This window comes from Loxodonta africana, chromosome 27, assembly GCF_030014295.1.
Source record: "Loxodonta africana isolate mLoxAfr1 chromosome 27, mLoxAfr1.hap2, whole genome shotgun sequence".
Classification (NCBI taxonomy): Eukaryota; Metazoa; Chordata; class Mammalia; order Proboscidea; family Elephantidae; genus Loxodonta; species Loxodonta africana.
The window spans coordinates 30,210,650-30,235,173 of record NC_087368.1 but is presented as its reverse complement, the minus strand read 5'-3'; the positions used below and the strand labels follow the sequence as shown (position 1 = coordinate 30,235,173).

Here is a 24,524-nt window from a genome sequence, read left to right as displayed (position 1 = left end):
GGTTTTTTTGTGTGCCATTTTTCTCATTATGGGAGTAAGGGTGCTATTCTTTCAGCTTCAGACACCACCCAGCAGGGAAATGATATACAAGATGGTACCCTTTCTGTCAACCCTGGAAGTATACTAAGTCCATGGCCACCTTCTCCATGTGTTAACTCAGTTGAATACAGGGAAACTGACATATTAAAGTAGATGTACTCATTCCATAAATTGCAGGCTTTCTGGAGTTTGCTTATACTCTATCTTGCCATTAGGCACCTTAAGAAATTGTCAGCTTCAATGCCCAAAACTGTGCTTCTAGGTATTGAAAGAAGGCATGCCAATTGGAGTTAGGATGATGATAAATTTTTCCCTGTTTTGTTGTGTTAACTCATTAGATTATCTTTCAAACACAGTTTGTTTGTGTGCTTCCAGGAGAGGCTGAGCAACAAGAGATGATTCCGAGTAAAAGGAATGCCGTTCTCGTGGATGGGGTTGTATTGAATGGTCCTACAACAGATGCGAAAGCAGGAGAAAAATTCGTGGAAGAGGCCTGTAGGCTTATAATGGAAGAGGTGGTTTTGAAGGCTACAGATGTCAATGAGAAGGTAAAAGTAAAAGCCCGTAAGAAACCTTTTTCCACATCTGGATGGCCAGATATAAAGGAAACAGGAAGAGCAAGGTTTCGTTTTTCTCTATACCTTTGTTTCAAGGAGATGTCCAGATTCCAAAGTCTGTACTTTGCTCCCGACCCACCTCCCCTCCCAGTCCAGTATCTGCTTTCCTTGAAGGGTTGACTCCTTCAAGGAGCCAGTTGTCATTTGTTGGGAGATTGGCTAGGACCCTAGACCTTAACCAGGTGAGGCCATGAAGCACAGAGTTGACACCCCAACCGTTTTTACTTCCACACTCTCTGCCCTCCAACCCCTAAGAGTGACAGAAACCTTCTAGATAAGAAGCTAGATTGGGAACAGCCTCCTGCTCTGATTTATACACTCCCTAAAAACATCCCTTGCTCTTCACTTTTGTGCACTTTCTGTTGCTAATAAAAAGCAAGCAGAAGGTAGAAAAGGATGAGAAAATTTTTTATTTTTCTGAGAGTCCTTCATAGGAGCTTGTCTGAGTTTAGACTGGAGATCTTGGTTATGTCTGAGTCCTGACTGGTGCCAATTATTGGTCCAAAGTTTCAAATTCAAGTTCAAATTCAGCTTCAAATTGATATTAGAACTACTGCTAATAACATATACTCTTAAGAGGACTTACTATGGGCCAGGCACTCTTCTAATGACTTCTACATATGTTTTTGTATATTTAAGCCTCACAATAACCCTAAGAAGGAGCTACTATTATTATCCCCATTTTAGAGATGAATAAACTGAGACACAGGAAGGTGAAGTAGCTTGCCCAAGATCATTTGGTGAGAGTCAGAGCTGAGATGAAAATCCAAGCAGTCTGGCTTCAGAGTCTCCACCACATATGCCTCTTAAAATCGCTGAATTACCCTTCTTCACAATGATCCCATTTCATCTGGAATTGGGTTACCAACAAATGGTTGTTAGAGTAGACTCTTGTTCCAATTAAATTAGCCAGAAATAAAGGGCATTAAAAAAAAAATGTTGAATGTGAAGTGGTATTTACTTTGAATTTTTAATCACATTCATTTGGGAGAACTAATAGAAAAATAGATTGAAATGACCTGTAAACTTGGAAAAGTTATGGTCAAGGCCAAACCACTGATGGTATTCCTCTTCAGCCAGATTATGTATTTACACTTGCATGTTTTCTGGCCTTATCTGTACTTATGAAATATTTCAGACCTTGCTTACCTTGGAACACACTGCTCCTCTGGCATTTTTTTTTTTTTTTTTTAAGATTGGCCTTTATTCAGTCATTAAATATTAATTGTTAGCTATAGATGATTTTTATAGATGAAGCATTATATTAGGCTCAGGAGATATAAAGAAAAAATAAGATAAAGGCCCAGCTTTGAACAGAATTTATGATTTAATTGGAAGGAAAAGTTTCATTGGAAGACAGAACAGGGAGTCCCAGTGAGAATGTAGTAAATGGTGTGTGACTGGGGAAGCCTTTGGAGATTTCAGAAAAGTGGGCGCTTTGAGCTTTGATGTGGAATTAAAATCCAAGTAAGATTTTAATGGGCAGAGAGAAGTCAGGGAGGGGAGTTGCTTGTTTCTAGGGGTGTTGAGGAAAGCAAGAAGGTGAATGAGGTAACAGCATTGCAGAAGAACAAAATGGGTTTATCACAGCAAGGGAAGCCTTTTGCCTGGTAAGAAAAGCTCACATAGGCAACTTCTGGGAGGTAAGATGAGAACGGGAGATTTAGGATCCTGAGTTATCAACTAGAGAACCACACTTTGATTGCATTGAAGGAGATGCACAAGCAACTTGTGTGAGTTAGGATTGAAAGTTGTGTTGTGGTTAGGTGAGGAGGGTGAGGGTTTATGTCACTGCCAACTTGGCATACTTTGTCTGAAACCCAACAGGGCGCCATTAACAGGCGACCTGTGAATACATCCCCACCCTTAGTGAGACCACTACTTCTAGAGACCTTTCCGGTAAACACTTCTCAGCCACTTTTTTAAAAAAAAATAAGGTAAAGTTTCCATTCAGTAAAATTTACCCTTTTTGGCATGCAGTGCCATGAATTTTAACAAGTCCATGCATATTTTTTATGTAACCATCACCACAATCAGGATATAGGACAATTCCATTACTGTCCAGATTTCCTTGTGCCGCTCTGTAGTCAGCCCCTCACTTTACCCCTAGCCCCTACAAACCACTGATCTGTTTTTGTCCCTACAATTTTTGACTTTTCCAGAATGCCATGTATAGATGGAGTCGTGTCCTGTGTCGCCTTTTGAGTCTTGCCTTTCCTTCAGCAACATGCATTTGGGATGCTTCCAAGTCGTTGCCCGTATAAGGAATCATTCCTTTTGACTGTCTCGGCCACTTTTGTTTTATTTTATTGTGCTTTAGGTGAAAGTTTACAGAGCAAAAGAGTTTCTGATTCAACAATTTATACACAAATAGTTTTGTAACATTGGTTGCAATCCCCACGATGTATCAACACTCTCCCCTTCCACACCCCAATTCCCCATTTCCATTCCTCTACTTTTCCTGTCCCTTCCTGTCTTCTTGTCATTGCTTTTGGGCAGGTGTTGCCCTTTTGGTCTCGTATGCATGACTGAACTAAGAAGCACCATCTCACGTGTGTTATTTTATACACCTGTCTAATCTTTGTCTGAAGGGTGAACTTTGGGAGTGGCTTCAGTTCTCCGTTAGCATATCCGGGGGCCATAGTCTTAGGGGTTCTTCCAGTCTCCATCAGACCAATAAGTCTGGTCATTTTTGTGTGTGTGTGAATTTGAATTTTGTTCTGTATTTCTCCCCCCACCCCTGGCTCTGTCTGGGACCCTTTATTGTGGTCCCTACAGAGTGGTTGGTGGTAGTAACTGGGCACCATCTAGTTCTTCCGGATTCAGGCTGGTGGAGGCTGTGGTACTTGCAGTCCATTTGTTCTTTGGGCTAATACTTCCCTTATGTCTTTGGTTTTCTCCACTCTCCTTTGCTCCGAGTGGGATGGGACCAGTAGATGTATCTTAGAGGCCACTTACAATGTTTTAAGACCCCAGATGCTACTCACCAAAGTTGAATGTAGAACATTTTCTTTATGAACTTTGTTATGCCAGTTGACCTAGGTGACCCCTACGACCATGATCTCCAGCCCTCAGCCCCAGTAACAGTCCTTCAAGGTGTTCAGATGTGTCTGTGAAGCTTCTATGTCTTTGCCTTGGTCAAATTATACTGACTTTCCCTATACTGTGCACTGTCTTTCCCTTCACCAAAGGTAACACTTGTCTACGATCTAGTTAATGATTTCTCCTTCCCAACCCCCATCAAAGATCGTTTCTTTCTGTGTGTAAGCCTTTTCTTGAGTTTTTATAATAGTGGTCCCATACAGTGTTTGTCCTTTTCTGATTGACTTTTTTCCCTCAGCGTAACGCCCTTCAGATTCGTCCATATTGTGAGATGTTTTGCAGATTCATCATTGTTCTTTACCATTGCATAGTATTCCATTGTGTGTTCGTACCATAACTCGTTTATCCATTCATCTGTCAATGGTTGTTTCCATCTTTTTGCTATTGTGAATACCGTGTCTCAGCCACTTTTGATTTATGTCTGCCTATCACTGATTCAATGGCACTGGGCTTGGCTTGCTTGGCTTATCATGCTTATGAAGTTCCTGGGAGGCACAAATGGTTAAGTGCTTGCTTCCTAACCGAAAGGTTGGCTGTTGGAATCCACCCAGAGGTGCCTCAAAAGAAAGGCCTGTTGATCTACTTCCCAAAGGTCACAGCCATTGAAAACCCTATGGAGCACAGTACTACTCGGACATGCATAGGGTTGCTGTGAGTTCGGATCTACTCCACGGCAGTGTCTTGTTATTTTTATTATTTTTTAATTTTTTTGGTCACAGTTATAACACGAGGATTTAGTTTCATACCTTTTGCATAACTTGAAATTTCCTTCTGCTTCCCTAGCCTCCCACTTTCCTGTCTCCTCAGCCCCTGGCTACTCCTCTATCTCTCTGTTCCCCTCCAACTTTTTTTTTTTTTTTTAAATAACTTTTATTGTGCTTTAAGTGAAAGTTTACAAATCAAGTCAGTCTCTCACATATAAACTTGTGTACACCTTACTACATACTCTCACTTACTCTCCCCTTAATAAGTCAGCCCACTCCCTCATTCCAGTCACTCCTTTTGTGACCATTTTGCCAGTTTCTAATCCCCTCTACCCTCCCATCTCCCCTCTAGACAGGAGATGCCAACATAGTCTCAAGTGTCCACCTGATACAAGTAGCTCACTCCTCATCAGCATGTCCCTCCAACCCGTTGTCCAGTCCAATCCATGTCTGATGAGTTGTCTTCTGGAATGGTTCCTGTCCTACCCCTCCAACTTTTTAAAGAGTTGTCTATACTTTTTTCCTCCCTCCCTCTATTTCCTCACCTCCTACTTCTTCACTTCATAGCAATCTGGTCTCCACTCCCACCTCTCTAAGTCAAACTGCTCTTGCCAAGAACACCTCATTGTTGATAAATCTCATGAGCACTTCTCAGTCTTTCTCTAATTTGGCTTCTCAGCAGTATTTGACAGTGGTGACCACCTTCTCCTTCTTAAAACATTCTTTTTTCCTTGCGTTTAATAACGCTGAAATCTCCTAGGATTCTCTTTACCTTTCTGGTCTGTCCACCACCTTGCAGGTGCACTTCTCTTCCTTTGCCCATTTCTTAGGTGTTGGTGTTGTCCCAGTGAGATCCTGAGCCTCTCCTTGTCTATGTAGATCCTCTCTGAGCCATATCTTTCACCATTATGATATCATAATGTATACCTAGAATTCTGTCCCTAATGTTTCATAAGAGCTTCAAACAAACTTCTCTTCCCCTTTTGGATGTTCTCAAGGTGCCTTAGTTCAAGTATGCTCAAAACTCATCATCCTCACCACACCCACAACCAGAGCCTTCTCCTGTTATCCTCATCACCACCATCTACCCGTGTGTCTTCGCCGGGATTATCCTTGATTCATCTCTGTCCCTCACTCTCAGCATAAAACTGATTTCCAAGTTCTATTGATTCTACATTTCAAATATCACTAGAAACTGAATATTTCATTCCTACAGCTTCTATGATCGTCCAGACCACCTCTTCTCTTGCCTGCGTTTTTGTATTTCCTGTTTTGCATGGAATCTTTACAGAGCAACAAGGCTATCATCCAAAATACAAGTAGGATCTTATCATTCCTCTGTCCAAAACTTTTCAATGGCTTGCTTAAGGCCAAGTTCGAACTCTGTAACATGCTACATAGAGCTTGTCGTGATCTGATCCCTGCTTATCTCTCCATTTATTCATTTATTGATTCATTCAACACATATCTATCGAGTACTTATTTGGTGTATTAGTTACTTGGGATAGTGAACAAACAGAGATCTCAGCTCTCACGCAGATTATGTTGGTTACAATGAGCAAATGAATTACAGTATGTTGGAAGGCGATAAATGCTATGGGAAAAAGAATAGAGCAAGTTGGAGGATTGATAGAGATGGGGTAATGGGCCGGTTGCAGTTTTTAAATACGGGATTCAGGATTGCTAACGTTGAGACATTTTGAGTAAAGCTGTGAGAGAAGTGAGTTAGCTACGAGGATTTGGGGATAGGACATTCCAGGCACAGAGCACAGCCAGTTCCAAAACCCTAAGGTGCAAGAGTGCATGGTGTGTTTAAGGAACAGCAAGGAGGCCAGAGGGCCAGGAGCAGAGCTAGCGAGGAGGAAAGCAATGCTAGGAAAGACCAGAGAGGAAATACTGTCCAGGAAGCATATCACACAGGGTCATTCTAGGTCATTGTAGGAATCGACTTGATGGCACCAGTTAAGGACTTTACCTTTTACTTTGAAGGAAATGAGGAGCTACTGGAGGTATTTGAGCATAGGAGTGACCATGGCTTAGGTTTAAGAGCATCACTCTGGCTGCTAAGTTGATAGTAGACTGTGTGCAGACAAAGGTACAAGCAGAGAGACTTCTTAGGAAGCTATTTCAGTAGTCCAGCTTTACTTCTTGCCATTCACTTCTTCAAACTCTCGTTCTAGCCATATCAAACTTATGCCATTCTTCAGATGTGCCACAGGCTCCCTTCATTTCAGCCTTTTTCTCTCTATTAATTCTGCTTAGACTAGCCCTTGCATTGCCCTAATGTTTGTTTGGCTCACTCTGTTCTTATATTTTGTAACAAATTAGATATCAGTTCCATCAGGCAATTGTTTTTGATCTTCCAAGTGTAAGATGAAGCCCCTACTTTGTGCCTATCGTAGCTCTTCACATAGACCTATGGTGTCTCATTTAGTTCTCTGCCCCTCCCACTTGTCTGAAAGCTTTATGAGGGTAAGGTTCATGGTTCTAGTGTCTTCTCAATTCTTGGCTTTAGTAAGCGCTCAACAAATTGTGCCTCAATCTCCAGGTTTGTGAATGGCAGCATCCTGAACGACTGAAACAGCTTCTTGATTTGGAGATGAGAGAAACGGGAGAACCACACCACAGGCTACTGGAACTCTGCCAGGATGTCATACGCTACAGTGTCAAAACTAGTAAGAACTTCAGTTTACTTCCTGGATGTGACATGTTCTTACATTTTCCTAAGCACGTATTACCTCCTAAGAAAGCCAAGGACGGCTATGTTTCTGGGGATGAGAAATCCAAATAAAAAATAGTGGTCCGTTTAATCTCTGATTATATACAGATTTGTGGTCAAGGTCAAAAATAAACTGATAGGAGAACTCTTGACTTTTAGTGGTCATACGTAAGTATCACCTCTTTCTTGGCAAAAGCCATCCTTCATTTATAATCAAGAACGTACCTTATGACTACTACTTATTAGAATAGTTATTGTGTTTTATGTTGGTCCAGCTGGTAAGAGATATTTTGATTTGATATATTTGTTAAAGGATTTTAAATTTTGATGGCCCAGAATATGCAAAAAAAAAAAAAAAAATCGAGATGGTGTCTTTAATATAGACAAAAATGAATTTATTCCAAAGACATGGAAAAACTCTTGGCAGTTGCTAATTACAAAATTAATTGATCAAATCTGGCAGGATCAAAAAATAAAAGTCCTTAGGAAAGTATAAGAAAAATGGTAAGTTTTTGCAGTGATTTTTCCACAAGGATGCATAACCCACTGTGATCTTTTGTAAATTCGATAACATGATATCATTCTTGTGGTGAAGTGCTATCCCAGCTTGACTGCTAATGTTTTATACATGCAGTGAACAAGTTTCAAAAGTGGGAGACTAACTTCCCCAAATACGTATTTCTCAGTATGATGTGAAGCTAATCTAGTGTTTAAGACCATACAGGCATTATGCTTTGTGACTTGTGATACTGAACTAAATTTGGTAGAAAGAACATAATAAAATCCTGGCTAAAAATAATTGGATTATATTCCCTTGGGAAAACCTGGTGTATGTATCAAAACCCAGTTAGCATTTCAAAAGCAGAGATACATATCTTATTGTTATAGGGTATGTCAGAAGTGTAGAATGGCATTTAAGGCAGTGGATTTTTCAGTTCACTGGATATTTTCCATAATGTAACCATGGAAATCAATCATAAATTAACACAGGACTGAAAAAAATCGTATTAAAATTACTTGTAGCAATGTCTAGTTTTCTTTGCCAGATCGGAGGAAGTGTTTCATTTTATATAAAGAGCCATTTTTTGAGAATTTTGTTTTTTTATTGAACTCGTAGTTTAAAGCGAGAGGGAGAACAAACAAACAAACAAACAAAAAATGTTATAAATTGTGACGGTAGATCACTGACTAAAATCGTTCCCACGTTCTCACGTTTAGAAATAGACCTTCTTCCTCTTTGTTTTCCATCACGTTGGGCTTCCTATGATTGAGAATATCAAGTTAGTTAGCCTGGAGTTTGGTGTGAATATTCACACTGTGTAAAGCCAAGAACCTTTATGAGGCCTTTTCTATGAGGAAAAAAAAAAAAAAGAAGATTGAAACTAGAAGTTGTTTGAGTCTTAAAGGCAACCGCCTTTGAAATAAGTTGAATCCGAAAGTTGGTGTAAGCTGTGTGATGAATCACGTCTTGCTCCATCTGAATAATGCCAGGCTCAGTAGCCCAACCTGAAACCGAAAGGTCACTTCCCAGCAGTAGCCTGAAGTGAACCCTATTGGTGAGTGAAATGTATTTGAAGTACGGGGACTTAATATTGATATTTTCAGAAGATAAAGGTAGCAGGCTTTGATATGTGGACAAACAAGTTTCAAATAATCCATCCCTCAGGGAATCTGGTTTGGGTTTAGCTTCTAGAAAAATAGAGCAAGTAAACCAACAGGATTAAAAGTATGTTCAAGTCCTACTTAGAAACTTATTTTCAACATTTGTTTTCTTGTACATGATTAGATTTTGAGTTTTCTTTTTTAACTGAGGTATAATTTACATTCAATAAATTGCACAAATCTTAACTACTCATCTCAATAGAATTTTTACGTATCTCTACGTATGTAACCCTTACCCAGATCAAGATATAGAATATTTCCAGAATTTCAAAGACTCTCTCAAGGCCCCCTCCCAATCAATAACTCCTTCCCAAAGTTACCCGCAGTGCTAACGATGTCTTCATAGACCAGCTTTACCTGGTTTTGAATATCACACAAATGGATTCATACAGTGTGTGTTCTTTTGTGTCTGGCTTCTTTCACTATCTGAAAAATTGATTCGTGTTATTCCTGTGTCATTAGTTGTTTTTTTCTTTTGTATTGCTGTGTAGTTGAATATTCTGTTTTACAATTTACAGATCACCCAAGGTTTTTCAACCAGTTGTATGCTGGACTTGATTACTACTCCTTGGTGGCTCGGTTTATAACAGAAGCATTAAACCCAAGCGTGTAAGTGCCATGTTGCTGAAATGTTACACTAAGCATGGGTTAGCGATTTCTTGTTTATGTAAATGAAATTTTATTTCATGAATTCCTGTTTAATGGTTTCACGTATGCAGTGTCATCCTAAATAAAGAAAAAGTCATATGACACTTAGCAGTGTTCAATGAATGGATAAAGCAAGGATCGTTACTTCCATTTAACAGACAAGGAGATGGATTAGGCAACTTCCTGTATATTCCTTCATGAAATGCCCTGTCTGTACTGAGTGCTGGAGCTATACTATGAATAAAAACAAACCTTGACTTTGTCCTCATGGAGCATAAAATCTGATAAGAGAAAGAGATGCTAATCAAAACGTAAAATTTGACCTCTGATGTGAGGAAGTGCATGATGCTATAAATATAAATGTGGTACTTTTTCCTGATTGAGAACTCAGGGAAGGCTTCTCTGAGGAAGTGAGAGCTGAAGGATGAGTAAGAGTTAACGAGGTGAAAAGAGAAGGGGTAAGTTCCTGGCAGAGGGAACAGCATGTGCAAAGGCCTCTGGAGGAAGTCACATGACATGTGTTATAAACTGAAGGCCAGCGTGGATATAGCGAGACAGCGAAAGGGAACGTGCTGGAAGACGAGGCTGGATAAGTAATAGCCAGACGTACAGGGCCCATTTTTCAATTCGAAGCACAATGGAAAGCCTCTGAAGGGTTCTAAATCATTGGGTACCAGCTGTTTTCTTAGTGAAAAGATCGTTCTGGCAATATGGGGGGAGAGTAGATTAGAGGGGACCAGTTAGGAGGGCGTTACCTTAGTCACTTGAGAGATGATGATAGCTTGGACTTGGATGAAAGCAGTGGGAATAGAGAGGGAAAAAATGAGATTAGAAGATAAAATGGAAAGGATTGGATGATATTTTGGATCTTGGAAATGAGGACAAGAGGGAGGCTTCTGGGATAATACCTGGGTTTCTGGTGTTCATACGAGGGCTGATGGTCATGTCATTCACTGGGAGTGGAGACCAAGCAAGATCAAGAATTCAGTTTTCACGTCTGGGGTCTTAAATGCTAATAAGCGGCCATCTAAGATGCATCAATTAGTTTCAACCCACCTAGAGCAAAGGAGAATGAAGAACACCAAGGTCGCACGACAACTAAGAACCCAAGAGACAGAAAGGGCCACATGAACCAGAGACCTACATTATCCTGAGACCAGAAGAACTAGTTGGTGCCCGGCCACAATCGATGACTGCCCTGACAGGGAGCACAATAGAGAACCCCTGAGGGAGCAGGAGATCGGTGGGATGCAGACCCCAAATTCTCATAAAAATACCATACTTAATGGTCTGACTGTGACTAGAGGAATCCCGGCAGGCATGGTCACCAAACCTTCTGTTGGCACAGGACAGGAGCCATTCCCGAAGACAACTCATCAGACATGAAAGGGACTGGACAGTGGGTAGGAGAGAGATGCTGAAGAAGAGAGAGCTAATTATATAAGGTGGACACTTGAGACTGTGCTGGCATCTCCTGTCTGGAGGGGGGATGAGAGGATAGAGAGAGTTGGAAGCTGGCAAAATTGTCATGAAAGGAGAGACTGGAAGGGCTGACTCATTAGGGGGAGAGCAAGTGGGAGTAAGGAGTAAGATGTATATAAACTTATATGTGACAGACTGACTTGATTTGTAAACGTTCACTTGAAGCTCAATAAAAGTTAATAAAAAAAAAAAAAAAAGAATTCAGTTTTCAGTTGTGGGCATCTGAGTTTGCAGTGACTGAGATATCCAGGAGGTTGTGTCAACTAAAGCTGAGAGTTATACCTCGAATTCTGATATCTACGTGGAAGGTATAAATTTGGGAATTATTTGTGAGTAGATGATAATTGAAATTGTGGGCATGGATGATAACCTCTAGGCCAGATTCTCAATTCTGACTGCTCGTGAGAATCAACTTGGGAATGTCAATGTATATATACATATACCAATTAAATCTGAATCTCTGTGGGTGTGTTCCAGGCACTGCTGTATTTACCAAGCTTATCAAGTGATTTTTATAAGCAGCCAGCATAGAGAACCACTGCCTGGGGGACAGAGTATAGAGAAGAGGGCTTAGGACTGGGTCTTGAAGACATCCAAGGATGAGGAGGGCCAGCTTACAATAGAGAGAGAAGGAGAAAACCAGGATAGACATGGAAGCCATGGAGGAGAGTGTGCCTAAACATAGAAGGGAATCAATGGCATCACATGCTGTCGAGTAGTAAACAAAGACAAAGACTGAAAAGTGTCCATTTGTAAAGCGACATGGACATGATTGGTGACACTAGCTAAAGAAGGTTTGGTAGAGGAATGAGAGCAGACACCAGGGTACAGTGGGTAGAAGAGTAAACGGTAGATGAGTCAGAAGAGACAGTAAGATTCCTGCACAACTCTTTGAACCTTTCTTGGTGTGTTCTAGGTTTCCTAACCCGTGTCTGAGTTCCTTTATCTGAACTAATTAGATAAATAATAATAAATAAAAATAAATCCCTTCATTTTAAAATCGATTTTACCTGAGATCTCTGAATCACATTTTGTTATCCTCACAATTTGTTCTCAGAGGCAAGGATGAGCATGTATTTTTCTTACCATTTTATTGATCAGGTGACAGACAGAAAGAAAATGATTAACTCTGAAAACTCGGGGTGCTAAGCTGAACAATCCACTTGAAATATGGGCGTGAATTTATATTGGCTTTTCCTCCAACTGCAGCTTATTCTCAAGTTATACAGTTAGACCAGCTTTCAAAGAGAGCTTTAATACTAACTTTTTTTCCTTACAAAAAATGAATGATTAGCTCATTTGTATTTATTGGTACACATTATATATATATATATATATATATATATATATATATATATTTTAAAACGCTTGGTATTTGAAACTGGCTGCATAGCATGGTTGAAAACAAGACCTCTCTTGTTTGTACAATGACATGGTCTGTAGAGTGCTTGGCACATAGTAGGGGCTCAGTTTTTATTTTATTTTTTGGCCTTATTCCCAAAGGTTTCTCTCCAGATGTTAAAATAATTGCATTGAGTTCTGTGGCTATAAATCTAAATGTGTCTGCTTAACTTGTATTTAGAGTACACATTTATTCAAATACAATTTAAAGTAATCACCTAATTGAGGAGGAGATTATAGATATTTAGTCATCCTCAAGTTATCTGGAGAGAGAAGAGACTCAAACATTGCAAAACAAGGCATGGTAACCGTTGCCAGTTGGGTTCCCTGGGAAGCAGACTCTAGACGGAGTTTAGCGAGCAGGAGGTTTATTAAGCAGGACCCTTGGGATCAACACCAGTGAGCAGGAGGGAAAAGATACAGGAATGGGCAGAGGCAGGAGTCAAGCTGAGATGCAGGCTCAGTGACAGCCGGGGCTGACCACAGGGAGATCCCTGTGGTTAGAATGACCCTTCAGAGTGGCCCCAGTTGAGCTCAGACGGCCAGCCCTTTATACTTCACTCTCCATCAGTCATCAGGCCTAGACTCTTATAGGAAGGGCCGTGGCTTTGGAAGAGGCGACTTGCTGAGGCCGAGGCATTCCCCGAAGTGCTGACGGGGTAACGCCCTGACAACAGCACTCCAGCCCCTGGAGCACAGATCCTTCACTGACAGGGGATCTAAGCGGCGCCTTTGCGGTGGTGTCAGCCACGTAATGAGAGGTACCCACAGAGCTCTCCCCATCTGTACAACCACAGGCAGTGGGATGGAGAAAGCCCTAGTTCAGGGCAGGTAGTCTCCATGCTGAATAGTGAGAACTGACTGTTAACATGCGAATGCACTCATGGCAGTAACCTAATAAAACCGGGTTACCATGACACTGGTTCTTCTTTAACCAGCATCCAGAACATGTCTTAGAGAGTGAAATGGTTACCGCCTGTGGCTAACACGAAGAATCCTGATGCACTACCTTTATCCCTCCCAGTGGAGTTCAAGGTTCTCTCCAAATGAACTCTGGTGAAGTAGCGTGTGGACCCCTGAGCTCACCCGCTGCTGGCATTTATTTAACTATGACCAGCAGCATCCCTGAATGCGTATTTCTGTATTTCCAGTGGACACATTTCCAAAGGCTCTACCTGCATGTCAACAGCCAGGTGGTTTGATGAAACTCTACGTGCATTTCTTGGGATGCCAAAGGGGTGGTTTGACGCTGGTCATAGAAGTGAAGTGTTTTTTGTATCTATCTAGTTACACGTATGAGGTGTCTCCGGTGTTTCTGTTAGTGGAAGAAGCTGTACTGAAGAAAATGATTGAATTTATTGGCTGGAAAGAAGGGGATGGAATATTTAACCCAGGTAAGTGCAACTAGTTATTGTCATCAGCCTTCCATTATGAGCATCTACAAACTGGTTTATTCATGTCCTGTAACCAAAAACCCAGTGCCATCGAGTCGATTCCGACTCATAGCAGCCCTCTAGGACAGAGAAGAACTGCCCCATTGAGTTTCCAAGGAGCGCCTGGTGGATTCCAACTGCCGACCCTTTGGTTAGCAGCCGTAGCACTTAACCACTACGCCACCAGGCTTTCCTCGTGTCCTGTATGAAGAACTGAAACTCCTTGTAGATTTCCATGTTACAAAAAGTTGGATATTAATAAAGCTATGTTTTTTTTTATTTGACAAGAACCTAGCTCGTGCCTTTCTAGAAAGAGACTTATAATATTTCCATAAATGCTACACAAATTGTCACACAAATGAGATTTCTGCAACTGAGGCATTGTAGCTAACAAAAATGGATTTATCAGCTCTTGGGAGTTTGGAAGGGCAATAATAGCCCCTCAAGTTGTTCAGATCAATTTTACTTGAGACGGTTTTGGAATTGCATTTTGTTTAGCCTTACAGTTGTTATTTTTGGTGTTGGGGGTAAAGCATGTATTTTTATTTTTCATTTTATTCATCAGGCGACAGAATGAAAATTATTAACTGTGGAGACTTGAGTCCAGATAGGTCTCCTGGCCCTCAACCTAGAGCCTGAAGATGGAAACTTTTAGCTTCAAAAACCTCTGGTGTGAGAGAATAGACTAAAACCTCTCTCTTTGCTGAGATTGGAAATTGCTGGGTTTGGAAATTAGGAGGTGTATTCAGGGTTTGGTCTGGGTTATCGGTGGAATATTCAGAGTACTGGGGAGGGGCAAGTTCAGATGACTTGCATCGTGATTTGTGCCTTTTGTGTATTACACTGTATTCAGCAATGGGAGAGCTATAACTTCCTGCTATAAATATCGTATCTTGCTTTTTTTTTTTTTTGCAGGTGGTTCAGTGTCCAATATGTATGCAGTGAACTTAGCTAGATACAAATATTGTCCTGATATTAAGGAAAAGGGGCTGTCTGGGCTGCCAAGATTAGTCCTTTTCACATCTGCAGAGGTAAAAAAAATTATTCTTGATATCAGGTATATGTTTTCTGACAATGCAATATTATAACCCGGCTTGTTTATTGTGGGGACTCCTGAGGTGATTTTTATACTCTTGGCATATAACTAACATGTCTAAATATAATATCTTATTCCAAAGGAAAATTGGATGGGTTTGATATTGTAACCCCTGGCCACTCAGTTTTGCACATCACCTTTATTTAAATATTATAACCTGTAACATTTTTCTCTGAGAAAAGAGAACATTTAATTTGAAAGTGCCGTCTCTTTCCATGAATCTCTTCTTTGAGCGTATTTGTTAGAGCTTAGATGATTGCTACTGATCTAGGCGATGTCGTCCACTCACATTTCCTTGTAAAATTGGTTGCTTTGGGTGACTGATATAAATCTTTTATGTATTCCTATTCAAGGGGAAAAGGAGATTCCCAGTAACAATGAACATCACACACACACAAACACAATTGAATGTGGCCACAGTTCCCTGATCTTTTATTTGACTCTCCACTAAGTAGGAGATCAGAGAGTGGTTAAGTGCATTGACTTTGAGCTAGGCTGCTTGGATTTAATTCCTGTATCCATCACTTTCTATCTGAGTGACCTTGGGTAAACTGATGAACATTTCTATCCCTCAGTTTCCTAATCTGTACATGCAAGTACATCGGTTAGCTCTTGCTATCCAACAAATTATCCCTAAAGCCAGTGGCATAGAACTACAACCGTATATTATTGCTCACAAGTCTCTGGAAAGCTGGGCAGTTCTGCTGCTCAAGGCTGGGCTCCCTCACGTGCCTGGGGGTTGGCTGGCTGATGGCTGATCGAGGGTGGCTCAGCTGGGGTGATAGCATGACTTTTCTCTGCTCTATGTGTCTGTCAGTCTCCAGCTGGCCAGTCCAGGTATGTTCCGAGGGCAATGGTAGAGGGGCAGAGAGCCTGGAGATCCACCAAGCCTCTTGAGTCCTAGCCTCAGAACATTATCACTTCTGCCTCATTTTCTTGGAAAAATAGCTCATACCTCTGAAGCCAGATCAAAGAAGTAGGAAAGTAGACTACGTCTTGAGGGGAGTTGCTGCAAAGTCAACCAGCAACGGGCGTGGATAAAGGGAGCTGTGAGTAAGTGAAGCCGTCTAAGCAACCCAGCTACCCCAGCAAGCTTCGTGCTGCACTGATGTATCGTTGTGAAGGTTAAATGAGTTAATTCATCTAAAGTAGCGTCTGGCACATAATAGATAGTCAAAAATTCTAGCTATATTCTAGAATATACAAATTCCAAGAGACAGAAAGTAGACTAGAGGTTACCAAGGGCTGGGGAGTAGGAGTAGAGAGTTATTGCTAAATGGGTACAGTTTCTATTGGAGATGATGGAAAAGTTTTGGAAATAGTGATGGCGTTTCCATGACATTGTAAATGTAATAAATGCCACCGAATTGTAATGGGTAAAGTGGTGATTTTTATGTCATATGTATTTTACCACCAGCACATTTTTTAAAAAAGAAATTGGCTAGTATTTGTAGGAGGAGGGAAAAGCAGCCAGCTGTGATAAGGTGATGAGCTGATAAGGTGGGTAGCTGGCACAGCTTCAGTACACTTTCTTCCTTCTCTGTGTTGTGTGACCCCAGTGGGTGTGTCTGTCCACTCCGCCATCACTTCTTTCCCAGATCCTTTCCAGGAAGTACCCTCTGCAGTAATTCTAGGTCTCTGTCAAACACACGAGGAAGCCAAAACCTGAAAGTTCTCTGTTATTTCCTGCTGGGCTTTTCTGTACCGTTATATATATATATTTTAAGACCAAACATTACATTTCCATCGCAAAAAGACAAAACTGTGCACTGAGAGGTCGGCCATGAAAGAAAACCTGGCACCTTCACGTTTCCCTTCTGCCCTGCTCCACCTTTGCTTTAGTTAGCTCAGTGCTAAGGGCAAAGTCGGTGATGAATGCTGGCAGGCCCCTGGGAGGAATCGTCTGGCCCCAGATTTTTACGCAGCAGCCAGAGGCCCATCTTCATGAGGTGTTCTTTCTGTAGCAAGAGAAGAGTTTGCTAATGTGGACAGCTTGGGAAAACGCTTAGTTATTATGGAGTAAAGTTTCCCTCTCCGGGTTCCAACCCTGGATATGTCAGTTTGAGGGACTCCTGCGGATCAGAAATACGAAGTCCCTTCTGTGTTTGGGTTGCTATTTCCAGACCCGGGAAAGTTGGTTTAATAGGGCCCCTGCTATCAGCTCGATGTTTTCCCGTTTGCCTCTTTTCATTCTTTGCTGTGTTTAAAACTTGCTGGAGTTCTCTTCTGGAATAATTACCCTGAAAGAGGCGAAATCATCCTAGAATCTTCCAGAATAAAGATTATGCCTGGGAAAGAGTCACAATACAGGGGAGTAAGAAGAAATTGAATGCAAAAGCCTTAGCTAGCATGCCATCGGACCAAACCAAACCAAACCAAACCAAACCAAACCAATCTCTCTGCCCTCGAGTTGATTCCGACTCATGGAGACCGTATAGGACAGAGTAGAACTGTCCCGTAGGGTTTTCAAGGAGAGGCTGGTGGTTTAAAACTGCCCACCTTTTGGTTAGCAGCCGAGCTCTTAACCACTGTGCCACCAGGGCTTCATGCCAGTAGAAGATGGAGTTGAAAAAGCGAGAAGTGGATGTGAATTCTGTGGGAAAATGCCATCGCTTTGAGAGCACCTTAGCCCCGAGTATGTACTTTCTCCCCATCCACTCAGCTCCATTTTGTGGCTTGCTCTTTTCCCTGCCCTGCCTAAAAGATAGAGCTGATAGCATTTCCATTATTCTAATTCATATTTTAGTGGCTGCCTTTACTACTTATCACAACAAATTAACGTATTTAATTTAAAAATAATTAAAAAGGGCTGTGTTTACTAAATGGCCCCAAATACTATGGGAGCCTTGTTGCTACACGCTCTTGGTTTTCTTTTAGGTGTTTGGTCCATGGTCCAGGCGTTATTTTCCTGTCTTGTTTTATCACGTGGTCATACTCTTCCCATTTTCATGCTGCCCCAGATTAACCAGGTTAATTACTTATCCCCACCTTGCACCATCAAATGCAGAATACTGGCTCTCTCCACTGAGGGTGCATTTGCCTGCTTCAGGTTCTGGATGTGATCCAGCTCTTGATGAAGAGCTGGGAGATGATGACAGAGACCCTATACTGTGAACATTTCTAAAGTAGTCTCTCCATTGCTAAGCGGGAATCCAACAGAAGGGACCTTTTGGAGAAAAGTAATAAAGTGATCACCTGAGACTTGATTAGCACTTAGATATGAATTCCTTGGGAGTGGAGAAATCCTAGGTTTCTAATGTTCCTGAACAGGTCTGTCTTGGAAGAAGTACAACCAGAGTGCTCATTAGAAGCAAGGATGGTGAGATTACGTCTCACGTACTTTGGACATGTTATCAAGAGGGACCAGTCCCTGGAAAAGGCCATCATGCTTGGTAAAGTAGAGGATCAGCAAAAAAGAGAAAGAGCCTCAGTGAGATGGATTGATACAGCGGCCGCAACCATAGGCTGAAGCATGGCAATGATTGTGAGGATGGCGCAAGACCAGGCAGTGTTTCATTCTCTTGTACATGGGGTCACTGTGAGTCAGAACTGACAACAACAGTGTTCCTGAACTATTCAGATGACTTTTTGGAATCAGCATAAAGCAGTGATCATTGCCTGCCTCTAAACATGGAGGAGAAAAAAGGAACTGTTACCGCCCAGGCCAGCGATCAATGGGCCTAGCTCCTCTCTCACAGGGCAGGGGCTAGCGTGATGTGAATGTGTGTTTAGGGTACAAGCTTCAGGGTCATGCCTTCTTACATTTTACCCTCTAGACACCCCACCCTGGTCGTGGCCCTGCTCTCTGGGTGTGAACTGACCTGGGCTTGGATGTTTGTGTGTGCATTCTTAGTGGGCAAGCAGGTGCTTTTTACAGAGTTGTGCAAAGCTCAAGGAATTGAACCAACTATGTGGTCTTAGGGACATCCTCTACACACCCATTCTCTTTATTCCCTGATAAGTAGCATGTATAAAACCTTCCCTTCCTGCTCTAGAGCTCAAGGATCACCAAACTGGTCAGAACTAGAAGAAGCCCAAGTGTCCAGAACACAGTCTAAATCCAGCAGAAGACAGTGGTTCATTGAGAAACCCAAGGTCATATAAAAAGCCTTTGCTGGGATCAGAAAGTAAGACTTCAGCTCAGCGGTGCTGTTCACGTAGGCACTTGCTGTTTTATCTTTATAGAAATGAATGCCCGCTGAGGTTTTTGCAACTTCTGTAGACGTTTTAAACCTACGGGGAATCTGGGTCTTAGAACGACTGACTTTTCTTTTGTTAGTGATGGGAACAGCAACCACTTGTTTCTAAATGCAGCTGTTATTTCTGAACTCCAGCTTTCTAGGGTTTTCCTTTCCTTGGAACTACTCAGCATGTCTGAAGCATTGCTCTTTTTCTCTTTTCCTCCCTTCCCCAGGATTCTTTGCCTTTTCTCACGCTTTCAGATGTTCAGACTTCAGTTTTGCAGACTTTGTATCTGTCCCTATCCATTTGAGATTGACATTGGACTGTATTTTGCCCTGAGGCCCCTAAAAATACCTGCACCGAAGCTATTCTGATTACGAGTCTTTTTTTTTTTTTTTTTTAGCAGATTCATTGGTTGGGGGATATTTTGCTATTTTTCAGGGGCAGAGAGCTCTGTGATTTTCCTTACAGGCAGATGTCAGTGAGGTAGGCTAGTATTTATCATTATGAAATCAATAGCTGTTGGGTTGCCAGAGCCCACATCTCTGGTGAGAAATAATTCACCTCAGCTATGTCACTTTAGTTATGCCGGGCATGTCACCTCCAACCAACCCAGGCTGATGTAGCTAGTGGAGAATTAATTACATTTTCATGTACATTATCACTCTTCAATATGCATGTGTTCTTGTAAGGACCTGAAATGAATGCACCCTACAGGCATTTTGGACGTGTCCTGTTTGATATTTGGAAATTAATTATTTAGGATGGTATACCATTAGGATGGTATCATTCTTCCTGATCATACTTCTGCATTTATTTGTGTAGAGTTAAAAAAAAAAAAAGCTCCCAATATAACCCTCTTGACAGAGAAGAGAAAAAATCACCACATTGGAGAGAATAGATCAAGTTAAGTGTGAAGGCATGACTACTTTTTTAATGTATTCATACCTACAAATTAAATTACTAAGGTTTTTTGGTACAATAATGTCCTTAACACCTTCATTTTTTTGGCATGAAATTGAATTAATTGACCACCTGTCCTCACTAATGTATAAAGAGTGACATCTCCAATGTTTGAATGCTAATTATTTTATAGGCTGTATGTAGTAGGGGCAGAGGAAGGCTCAACCATCTAAAGCGTATACTACAATCTGCTAGTAAGAAATAGACCAGACCTAATTCCAGAACCGTCTATCAGCCTCACTCGTGCCATGGTTGAGTAAGGTAGTATGCCTGTAATTTATTATTACTTTTGTTATTATTATTTTAGCCACATTCCTGTGTGTTTAATTTCAGCCTTGCATTCAATATTAAACAAGATTGGTCAAGTGTCTGATCAGCATTTATAGCCCATTTTTTGCACTTGAAAATAAATTCTTCACCGGTTGTCGTGGATTGAATTATACCCCCCCCAAAATGTGTATATCAGCTTGGTTAGGCCATGATTCCCAGTATTCTGTGGTGGTCCTCCATTTTGTGATTGTAATTTTATGTTAAAAGATTAGGGTGGGATTGTAACACCCTTACCAGGTCACCTCCCTGATCCAATGTAAATAAAGGGAGTTTCCCTGGGGTGTGGCCTGCAGCACCTTTTATGTCTCAAGAGATAAAAGGAAAGGGAAGCAAGCAGAGAGTTGGGGACTTCATACTACCAAGAAAGAAGCACCAGGAGCAGAGCGCATCCTTAGACCAGCGGTTCCTGAGCAGAAAAACTCCTAGTCTAGGGGAAGATTGACAAGAAAGACCTTCATCCAGAGCCAACAGAGAGAGAAAGCCTTCCTCTGGAGCCGACACCCTGAATTTGGACTTCTAGTCTACTAGACTGTGAGAAAATAAATTTCTCTTTGTTAAAGCCATCCACTTGTATTTATGTTATAGCAGCACTAGATGACTAAGACACTGGTAGCCTTTGCGACAGAGTCTCTTGCTATCTCTTTAGAGAGTTTTGAGTTAACAGTGGACTAGATTCTAAGTCTCCATTAATACTGAGTCTTATTAGTAGCATCAAGAGAAACTTTTCTCAATGTTGAGAAGAATAACAGCCTTCACTAACCAACTTTGTTCTATGTGCCAGACACTATGCCAGACCCTTTACATGTATTAACCCATTTAATTCTTAACAAATTGATGGAGAGGGCATTATTGTCATACCCACTTTACAGATTAGCAAACAGCCTTGGTGAATATATGTTATTTGCTCAAAGTTCCATAACTGTAACGGGTAGACCTGGGAGTTAAATCCTGGTTTCTCAGACTCCAAAGTCAATGTTCTCAACGACTGTACTAAGGGGCTCAATTAAATTACTGTTTTCTTTTAATTTTGATGTCAGTGCAGTAATGTTCCAAAGATTGTGCTCAGCCAGGATGACTTACACTCATTTAGAAAATATGCAATATTTTTTTCATATTATGTGTTCATGTCTCTCCCTTCTCCTTTGCCCCTTTTAATTCAGAGTCATTACTCCATGAAGAAGGCAGCCTCCTTTCTTGGGATTGGTACTGACAACGTTTGCTTTGTGGAAACAGATGGAAGGTGATGTGGACAGGATTCGGAAGCGTGGTGGGTGGAGGGGGAGATCCATACCCTTTAAAAAGCTGTAGCGCTGTCTGTTAACTTCTAAACATAACTGAACTTCTCAAATCTATCCCTTAGAGGTAAGATGATACCTGAGGAACTGGAGAAACAAGTCTGGCAAGCCAGAAAAGAGGTGAGAGGGGAGAAAAAGAAAGAGAGGGAGAGACAATGTGTGCGTTTTGTGTGTCTGGGGATGAGAGAGAGGCTGAGATGGGCGGGGAGAGAATGCAAACAGCCTAACCCATTTCTATGTGTGGGAGAATGAAGAGAATTTGTTGAAGTTAAAATAGGGAAACTCATTTACAGATGTTCTATTTCCAGGTGCTTGGCTCTCCATGTTCTGTGGAGTTTCTTGGATGTTCTCATTCCCAGGTGGCCGGAGCCTATTAAAACATTGGCATCACCGTATTCAGGATCCTTGCCTAGAATTAGCCCTAAGGATGAACCCAGCCTCTCCAGCAGGGTCCAGCATCTGTTCTCCTACATAACTCCTGACTCTCAGAATTCTACTAGCCAAACCAAGCCTCTGAGTTCCATTCAGGATGATTACTGATTTCTTGATCAACCTGCCCTCCCAGGTTGCTCCCAACCCAAAGTCCATCTGTTGCTCTCACCCCATAGTAGGTCTAGGTCCAGCTCTGGCAGCAGTGGCATCGCCATGGGGGCCTTGGGGGTGCAGACCACACCGGGTGACACTGTCAGAGGGAGTGACACCAAAATGACTGTCTGTAAAGATTTGGTGCAGTGTTTCAGCAGGAATTTGTTATTTTTTTGATAAAAACATCCCTGTGGTTAGTTATAGGAGCCCTGGTAGTGCAGTGGTTAAGAGCTCGGCTGCTAACCAAAAGGCGAGCAGTTCAAATCCACCAGCTGCTCCTTGGAAACCCTGTGGGGGCAGTTCTACCCTGTTGTATAGGGTCATTATGTGTTACCACATTGGGTGACAGCAACCCTGGTGACACCACTGTCTGACAGAATGCCTTCTCTTTCTTAGCTGCCAGCATATGTTAAAGCTAATATACCCCTAGCATGGGAAGGCAAAGCTTGGCCCTAGTCATCTGCTATTCACCAGCCAAGGTAGGAGGTCCTGGCCATCTTGCTTCTTAATGAGCATACCTGGAACCAAAACCTGCTAAATTAGGTGAACCAGCTTTACTGTTTCCCTCCTATCCCACCACACCACCCACTACTAATGGAGCATCAGACCGTTCTCCAATAATGTTTCAATAGGTAGCAACGAGATCAGGCGTGACTGCCGAAAAAATGAAAAGCCCAGCTTCTGAGCTGAGGTGTAAGTATAGCTATCCTCTTAGGATTTCACACTAAAAAACATGTTTAAAATTTTTTTTTTGTCTTTATATTCCATTTCTATTGCTGTACTCTTTCTTTTTTAAACTTTGCATAAGAATCGCCTTGTCCTGGGGCATGCTGGAAAATTCTACCACTATTGCGTATGTATTGTTTTCAGGTGTATGTCCTGACAGCCACATTTATCCTTTTTTGGTGTGGTTTTAAAGATCATTCCAGTGACAAGGGGATTTGATAGCTGTCTAATGGTACAGACTATCAAAATTCCTCTGAATCTTGAGTAAAATTCTACAGTACAACCCTTGAAGAGTTTGTTTTGCTTTGAACTAAAAATATTGCTTTCTAGTTTTAGGTTCACTTTTTCTACAGAAATTCCTATCAGAAATAACTTCCATTATGTCATCAGTGCTTGTTGGCAGGGAAGATTGTGGTTTTTGTGTGGTTCATCTCCTTCCTTCCTTCCTTCCTTCCTTCCTTCCTTCCTTCCTTCCTTCCTTCCTTCCTTCCTTCCTTCCTTCCTTCCTTCCTTCCTTCCTTCCTTCCTTCCTTCCTTCCTTCCTTCCTTCCTTCCTTCCTTCCTTCCTTCTTCCCTCCTTCCTTCCTCTCCTTCAAGACCTTTAAACATTTCATTATGTAAATTTCCAAACATACATAAAGCTAGAAAGAAGAGTATGACGAATCTCCTTATGTCCATTAACTTTAATACCCATTAAGTCATACTGAATTCATTTTTTTTTTTTAATACCCCCATCCCTTCCCACCACCACAGGATTACTCTGAAGCAAATCTCAGACATTGTGAAAGATATGGTCTCTTTCAAAAACACACAGTTCCATGATCATACCAAAAAAATAGTAATTTCATAACATCAGCAAATCATCAAATATCTGGTCTATATTACAGTTTCTCCCATTGCCTTTCCTGTCTTTTATTTATTTAAATCGTTGACTTGTTTGAGTTAGGATTTGAACATAGTCCACACACGGCATTTAGTTGACACATCACATAAATCTTTTCTAATCCATGTCTTCCCCTTCTCCAGTCTGTTCTCTGTATTTCCTATACTTTGGTAGTTAGATCTTGAGGCTCAGTGAAATTCAGCTTAGATCTTGGATTTTTTTTTTAACCAAGAATAAGTCTTAGGTGGTATTTTGTCTTTCAGGAAGAACCCCCTTTTTGTGGTAAGGTTGATTGGTGGGTTCAGATCTGTCAGCCTGATCTCTCCATTATAAAGCTCTCCATCAGTCTCTCATCTCATAGATCTGGCTGCCATTGATGCTCCCTGTCCAGACCCATTATTTTATTAGCTGATGTTCTAATTCATTCTGTCTTTCTTCCACTTATTGGCTGGAATGCTACTGTAAAGGAGAAAGTTCCCTCACCCCTATTTGGTTTTCCTGTGCCTTGGTGGTGCAATGGCTAAGTGTGTGGCTGCTGATGGGAGGGTTGGCAGTTGAACCCACCAGCGCCCCGAGGGAGAAAGATGGCGGCAATCTGCTTTCTTCTGTGATGATTTCAGAAACCCTATGGGACAGTTCTGTCTGTCCTATAGGGTC

General features: G+C 41.5%; 1 protein-coding gene across 2 annotated transcripts in view; it reads left to right on the top strand.

The window, feature by feature from the left end:
* The first annotated feature begins 366 nt into the window (after positions 1-366).
* GADL1 (glutamate decarboxylase like 1) overlaps positions 367-24,524 on the top strand; it is a 150,308-nt gene continuing 126,150 nt past the window's right edge. The window contains exons 1-7 of one of the 2 annotated variants that reach the window (XM_010595539.3): positions 367-587; positions 7,011-7,137; positions 9,362-9,452; positions 13,662-13,768; positions 14,723-14,838; positions 21,539-21,618; positions 21,739-21,793. In XM_010595539.3, coding sequence (XP_010593841.1) covers positions 435-587; positions 7,011-7,137; positions 9,362-9,452; positions 13,662-13,768; positions 14,723-14,838; positions 21,539-21,618; positions 21,739-21,793 — 729 coding nt within the window. In that variant the 5' untranslated portion in view covers positions 367-434. Of the gene's footprint in view, positions 588-7,010; positions 7,138-9,361; positions 9,453-13,661; positions 13,773-14,722; positions 14,839-20,537; positions 20,547-21,538; positions 21,619-21,738; positions 21,794-24,524 lie in introns of both variants that reach the window. The other variant, XM_010595538.3, reaches the window with a different exon arrangement.